Genomic DNA, 7,893 nt, shown 5'->3' on the forward strand with positions numbered 1-7,893 from the left:
ATATAGTAATTACCAATTTCAATGTGGAAGTGTTTTTGTTTTGGATTTGTTTTTATTTCTAATATGTATGTCTGTATGGTCATCACTCATAATCTTGACTAAAATGTTACTATTTATAGTTGTGGTTGTGATTTTGCTATTGAAAATGTTTCATAACATCCCTTTTTACACACAATTAACTATGTGAAAGTGTGTTTAATTCAATTGAAAGAGTGATTATTTTAATGTTTGTTGAATGTAAGTTAGCTTGTTTTATTATATTATTTTATGTTAAACTTGTTTTAAGTGATGTTAAATGTTTACACATTCTGTTAACTGCTGTTAAATATTGTGTTAAGTGCTGTGAATTGCAAAACAGGTACTGTGAAAGACTGTTTGCACATGGTGTTAAGTGCTGTTAAATGCTGTGTTAAATGCTGTCAATTGCAAAACAAGTGCTGTTAAATGCTGTGTTAAGTGCTGTCAATTGTAAAACAAGTGTTGTTAAATGCTGTGTTAAGTGCTGTCAATTGTAAAACAAGTGTTGTTAAATGCCGTGTTAAGTGCTATCAATTGCAAAACAAGTGTGGGGATGGAAATATGGTTCTGTTTTGGAAATCAGTGTGGCTAGGGAGGGACAGTTTTGCTGTATTATTTCCAGCACTCTTTGAGGAGGCTTCGATTGAATTCGAGGAGCTGATAGTATTGCTGCAAGGTATCGTCCCAGTTGCAACCGGGTGATTTGGCCGTATGACAAAGTAAGAGTGTTGTATTTTGACACCAAAATCCAACACCAGCTATCTACTACACCGTATCAAATACACTATGGTATGTGTTTGCTTGTACAAGGGAAAAAAAGAAAAAGTAATTATTCTAAAAAACAAAATAGTATAACTGAGCGGTATAACCGGCCGGTTTTTATCAAACCAGTGAACCGGTGAGTAACCTGCAAAGAAACCGGTGTAAACCGGTATAACCGGCCGGTTTTTATCAAACCAGTGAACCGGTGAGTAACAATTTACTACTTCAATATTTAATTAAAAAATTTGAAGGCCCAACAGAGAATCGAACACACAACCTACCTTTCATATGTCAAGGTTTCAACCATTTGGTCATTAATATTTCTTTATATATATATATATATATATATTTCATATCCGAAAATATATACTTTAGTAAGAAATAAAATCATATATAATACTATATAAATAAATAATAGTATACTATTTTATTTTTTATTTTTTATATATATAGATATATAAAATAATATTTTAGTTAAATATAATATTATTTTTAAATAAATTATAATATAGCATACATGTATATTTATAAATATAAGTATTAATTTTAAATATATTAAGATACTATATAGATCAATTATATTTTGGATTAGTTATTATTAAGTTTAATATATTTAAATTGTATATGCACATGTTTTATTATTTTAATTTTTTAAAGAGACCGGTCAATAATCATGCGGGTTATAAAACATTGCTAAATATTGTTCACCATATTTATACGGTGAATACTGTTTTTTAAAATAAAATAATAATATTTATAAAAATATTTTTATTTTTAAAATTATTTTTGTAACACAAATATAAATTTATCATTAATCAATTTTATTATTGTATTAACTACAAAAATGTATGTTATTAACAACGTATTTTATTTATAATTTATTAACCAAGTTCACTACTACATTAACCAATGAAATACCTAATATTAACCAAATTCTGACATTAAAGTATGAATTATAAAAAACAATCTTTACATTCTATTAAACAAGTTCTTGTAATAAATTATGAAATATAACAAATAAAATTGGTTAATGGAGGGTAAAGACGGACTATTATGTTTTATATTTTGATATTAGAACTTGGTTAATATTTTGTAATTTATTGGATAATGAAGTAGTAAATTTGGTTCATAAGTTATAAGAAAAATATGTGGTTAATAAGAAAAATTTGGTTCATAAGTTATAAGAAAAATATGTGGTTATAATGAAATAATAAAATTGGTTAGTGACAAACTTTATATTTATGTTACAAAAATAATTTTAAAAATAAAAAAAAATTATAAATATTTTTCATTTAAAAAATATTATTCACCGTATAAGCACTGCTGAGCATCTTCAACGCCTGATAATAATTATTACCACTTTTTAAAGTTATAATTCCATTTAATAATAGATATTATTAATTATAGTTAATTTTATTATTTAGCCTAAGGAATTGAATAGACCACCTCTGATGATCGAGTTGATTGCAAGGACTCGGACAAAGAAAACAGGAGATTTTGTTGACGATCGTACACAAAAAGCTATGGTAAGTTATTTAATTTACGTTGTTCATATTTTTTTAATTTATTGGCAACTTTTGTGTCGTGATTTTCATGTGGCGTGTGAGATGTTGTGGCTTGAAAATCATGTGGCAACTAAATTTGCAGCGTGAAAATCACGTGGCTATTTTTCATATATTATTTAAGTCAATTTAATTTTATTTAAATTATATTTAACTTAATTTTTTTTTTGTATGTGTAGGATGATTATCAAGCATTGCTTGTACAATTTCTGAATATTAATCCTCAATATACTCCAAGATCGGGAGAGCCGCTTCATCCGGATGTGGATTTTTATCTTTGGAGTGAAGTCATTGGCGACCAGGGGCCTAACAGGTTTTTTTTGGTGATGGAAATTTGACCGACACCTTGAGACCAGATGATAGAACTCTATATCGAAGAGTTATTGACGGGGAAGGAGGTTCACGTACCGTAACTTTGACACTGAAACAAAGAGAAACCGTAAGACAATTGGCGACAAATTAGGCGAGACGCGATGCGGCAGAACGTGAAGTGGCTTTGAAGACCCAAATGGAGGCAATGCAGAGTGAGCATCAACGACAAATGGAGGTCATGGCGAAGAGGCAATCTGATATAGAGGCCCAAATGCGGCAACTTATGCAATTGTTTGGTGAAAACCAAAATGTGGATGGTTATGCACCGACTGATCAAGAGAACAGGAATGATGATGAATTTCCCGACTCGGACTGATTGATGATTTAATTTAATTTTTATTTTGTTGTTACTTTTGATTTTGAATTTGTGTAAAATATTAATTAATTTATAATCATATTTAGTAATATTTGGTTTATAATTTTAATTTATTAATTTATATATTTTAGTATATTTTGTTTATTAATTTAATTTATATAATTTAATATATTTTGTTTATTAATTTAATTTATCAATTTTAATTTTAATATATTTAGTTTATTAATTTAATTTAATATATATATATATATATATATATATATATATATATTAATTTGAGGGGACGACTCAAGTGAGAACACTTGGTTATTATGAGAAATGAGAACAATGAATCATGACCATTAAATTTTGATTTTGTTGATTTTAATGGACTAGATTGTTTCTCTTTCTATGATCTTTAGTATTTATTTTAAATCAACATTGAAAGAGAAACCAATCCAGTCCATTAAAATCAACAAAATCAAAATTTAATGGTTGTGATTCATTGTTCTCATTTCTCATAATAACCAAGTGTTCTCACTTGAGTCGTCCCCATTAATTTGATTTAAATTAAAAAAAAATATTAGTGACGTGATTTACATGTCACTAAATAGTGACATGGGAATCACGTCGCAACCTTTAAATATCTTTATTTAATAATTGTAATTTTTAGTGATGTGATTTACATGTCACTAATTAGTGACATGAAAATCACGTCGCAACTGAAGATTCTCTTAGCAACTAAATAGTGAAGTGAAAATCACGTCACTACTGAGTTGTCACCTTGTCTCCTGCAGCGTAATTTTTCACGTCGCAAATTTTGATTTGTGATGTGTTTTTTCACTTTGTAGCGTGATTTCCACGTCACTAATGAGTTTTTTTTGTAGTGAGTATATAAAGTGGTTGTAAGAATAATATTGCTCTTATTTTAATGTTTGGTTAAAATTGTGATTAATTCAACCATATGAATTAATCGTCCTTTAGTGTGTATTAACCATATTTTTATATAATATTAATCGAATATCTAATAATTGTATGAAAAAATGTGTACACCTTTTTGTTATTATTATAAAAAATTAAACTATTTTTTTTTACATTTGACAATTAATGTATTTAGTCCATATAAATTAGATATATTAATTATCAAATATATAAAATAAAAAATCAAACTTACTTATATATTTATCAACACTAGATAGCATAACATATATATCACTAAAGTGTAAACTCCTACAATATATTAAAGAGTAATGCTATTTTAACACTAAATCGTATACCTACACTATATTCACTTTTTACAAATACGGTGAACAATGTTTTTTTATAATCAAAGAGAAACCAATAATATTAAAGGAGTACTTATTTCAAAGATACAAAAAAAATTGAGACCGTCTAACAAGACTCACACCATTCCTCCCATCCAAAGCTCACTTGACCCTTAATTCGTGCCAATAACCAATCTCAAATCACCATTTTGCTCAAACTAAAGATCATTTATTTTCCGCTCTTTAAAATTCATCACTTTACATTATTGCTAAGAACACATCTTTTTCATATTAAAGAATGTTAAGAACATAGCGTAGAAATTTGAAAATTTTGGACAACCTTAATTCACATCCCTCTTAGATTGCATTCTATAGTTACATTTGACATTAGAGAAAATTAAGGTAATTTGATTCTAAATCTAGGATAAAATGGCTTCCGCACAACCTTTCTTAAGAAAAGAATCAAACACTAATAAACCACCAAAATTTACCCGTGAATGCTACAGTATTTGGAAGATTAGAATTCAAATTTTTCTAGAAGCATAACGTGTAAATGTATGGAATGTTGTAAAAAATATCCTTTCATTCCTACTACAAAACCAGAACCAGAAGAAGAATGGAATGATTAAGACAACAAAAAATTTCTATATGACAAAAAGGTTAAAAAAATTATTGCATCCTCACTTTAGGGATGAACAATTTCTTCCCGGTGTCTAATTATAAAAAAAAACGGAAATACAGAAAACTTTGGAATTCAACAACAAGAAGGATAAAAAGACAAGAAAAACATATATCGCTTGTTCTAAAAATAAAGAACAAACACATCTATTTTTCACGGTTTCACAAAATATTTAAAAAACCGAACCAATATGGTCGGTTCAACCGGTTGGATCGGGAATCGAAACTGAATCTAATGCGGTTAACCTTTCAAAACCGTTAGTGGGTCAAAACCGGAGTAAAATTTAAAAAAAATCGGATTGAATCGTTCGAACCAAAGAATGCAAACCATTTTTCATAAAACCGACCGATTCAAAAAATTCATCAAATCAACTTCTTCTTTTTTTGAAAAATTTAATATATCAATATCAAAACTTAAAATTTAATAGGAGTAATATTTGTTTGTTTGGAATACTTTGGATTGAGACTATTTCTAAACAGGATGCCTACACAAGAATGGAATTGCAAAAACGAGGATTAATCAGCAGCAATCATAATTTAGTCCGTCCCTTATGCTTTGAAGAATAAGAGACAATTAATCATTTTGTTCTCAATTTGTTCCTCTCTTGTCCAATTGTTGAGGGGTGTGTATGATTGGATTGGTATTGACTTGGGGGTGGGAAAGCTTCTATTACAAAGCATAACAAGACCTTTCAAAAGAAATTAAAGGGAATAATTGATTGGCATCATATTGGTCTATTTGGTTTAAAAGAAATGATATTCTCTTCAAGGGTGGAATCCAAATTGTAGAAAATGTCTGAGAAATACCGAGATTTTGTTGCGAGAGTGTTTGTTTCGAGTGTTAGGCGAAATAATGCTTGTAATTTGGCAAATTGGATTACCAACCCCATATCTTATATCCTAAAGGATCATACCTTATATTCTTTTATCAAATAATGAATTGACGATTTTTTAACATTTTACAATCATTTTATTAGCTTTAAATAATAATGTTTAAGTTATTTATTATGCAAGAGATCCAACTCTTGTTGAACTTTGTATTGGGACACAGGTGCTTGTATTCTTTTGAAGTGATAGCGACACATGTAAGTACTCAAAGAAAATCCAGCATTTAATTTAGTACCACCCTACAAACATGACAGACCCTGGAAGATATTCCATAACACCCCGAAAATAGGAAATAGTACTACATAAACTACTGCATAAAGATAAATCAATTATTTTCCACAACAATCTCTTGAAGCTTCTTGCAGAAATCATCAATATAAGATGACTCAAGATCTTTGTTAAGCAACATCTCTCTAATCTTACCATGCTTAGCCTTAACTTCTTTACCGATTTCATTCTCATCATCCATCACAATTCTCACAGCTTTACAAACACTATCCTTAGTATACAAACCGTCTTCACCTTTCTCAACTTCCACACCAACTTTCAAGGTATTTCCCATCATCCTAGCATTCAATATTTGGTCACCAACATTTGGCAACAAAACCAATTGACACTTATTCACCAATGCCTCAGACAAAGAACCTGAACCACAATGTGTAATGAAACACCCCACAGAAGGATGTTCCAAAATCAGTTGCTGTTGAACCCAACCACCATACACAACACCTCTTCCTTTAATCCTTTCTGCAAACCCTTCCGGTAATGCTTCTTCAACTGTTGTAAAACCAAAAGGTGGTTTCAAAGCTGCAAAAAATGGCATATCAGTTAACTCAAGACCAAGCATTAACTCTTGAAATTGATTTGGTCTTAAAACACATTCACTTCCAAAACAACAATAAACAACTGAATCTGTTTTGAATCCACCAAGCCAAGTAGACCAATTTTCATCCAAAATAGAATTTGATTTTTCTAGTATAACCGGTCCTGTAGTTAGAACCGGTTTGTTAAACTGTTTCTGTATGTAATCAAGATAAGGTCCTTCAATTTCTCTGCATGTTCTATATCCTAATGCATCAGCTTCATTCAAAGCAATGGCTTGTCTATCATAGAAAAGAACATTGCTACCAAAAGTTTCTTTCCTTTTAGCAGCCAAAGATTTTGCTTCATGACTATGAAGCTTGATAGATGAAACAGGGAAACCAGGAGGAGGTTTCATGAGATCAAATTCAGTTAAATTGTTTCCCTGTGAAAACCTAGCTGGTGTTGTAGTGTAACCAACCATGACTGAACTAATAATGCAATAATGAATAGCTTTGATGCCTAAACGCTTGGTTAAAGATGGAATCCAATGTGTGAAATCGTAGAAAACAATGTGAGGTTTGAGAATAGTGAGATGAGTTTCAATGTCGGGTTTTGTTAGATCCATGGCGGTCATGATGTGTGGTTGTAAAGGGTAAGGGACATCAGCAGTTGTTTGTGCATTGGGAGGAAGACCTTCAACATGAGGAACTGTAATGGTTACAAATGTGATCAAATGAGGGTGGAGATTGGATGGTTCTAATATGGATTGCGCTTTTTTAGGTATGAAAAAGGTTATTTTATGGCCTTTATTTGCTAGTTTGTTTGCAAGGTGAAGAAATGGAGTTTGGTGGCCCAGGGCAAACCATGGATACATTGCTATGTGTAAAGAAGATGATGAATCCATTATGATGATTGAGAAGAAAATAATATGAACAATATTGCAAACAATTTTGGTTGTGAAGTTGTCTTGCAATGTTTATTTATAGGGTGGCATTTAGCATAGATCCTTCTATTTTTGGCCATTATGGAGAAGATGTTTTTTTCACCATTAATTTGATAATATTTATATTCAATGGCCAAGATCTACTACTAACAACTTGTTGGTAAGTTTGTTTTTGCCTAGTCTACAAAATGTCAAATAATATAATATTTAATATTTTATTATTTTATTTTTAAAAAAATATTATCTTAATAAGGTTAGATTCTGTTTCAACTGTTGGTGCACAAAAAATAAAGATGATGACAAAGA

At 29.8% G+C, this 7,893-nt stretch overlaps 1 protein-coding gene across 1 annotated transcript; it reads right to left on the bottom strand.

Annotated features, from left to right (window-relative positions):
- Positions 1 to 6,099: 6,099 nt before the first annotated feature.
- Positions 6,100 to 7,548, bottom strand: LOC131629472 (UDP-glycosyltransferase 79B30-like). The gene has a single exon (XM_058900259.1). The coding sequence runs from the start codon at positions 7,546 to 7,548 to the stop codon at positions 6,166 to 6,168; it is 1,383 nt and encodes a 460-aa protein (XP_058756242.1). The 3' UTR covers positions 6,100 to 6,165.
- Between the last annotated feature and the right edge of the window lie 345 nt (positions 7,549 to 7,893).

Source organism: Vicia villosa, unplaced genomic scaffold, assembly GCF_029867415.1.
Source record: "Vicia villosa cultivar HV-30 ecotype Madison, WI unplaced genomic scaffold, Vvil1.0 ctg.000567F_1_1, whole genome shotgun sequence".
NCBI lineage: Eukaryota > Viridiplantae > Streptophyta > Magnoliopsida > Fabales > Fabaceae > Vicia > Vicia villosa.

Excerpts from the sequence above, each read along its gene's own strand:
- LOC131629472 (XM_058900259.1), bottom strand. The coding sequence starts at position 7,548 with ATGGATTCATCATCTTCTTTACACATAGCAATGTATCCATGGTTTGCC.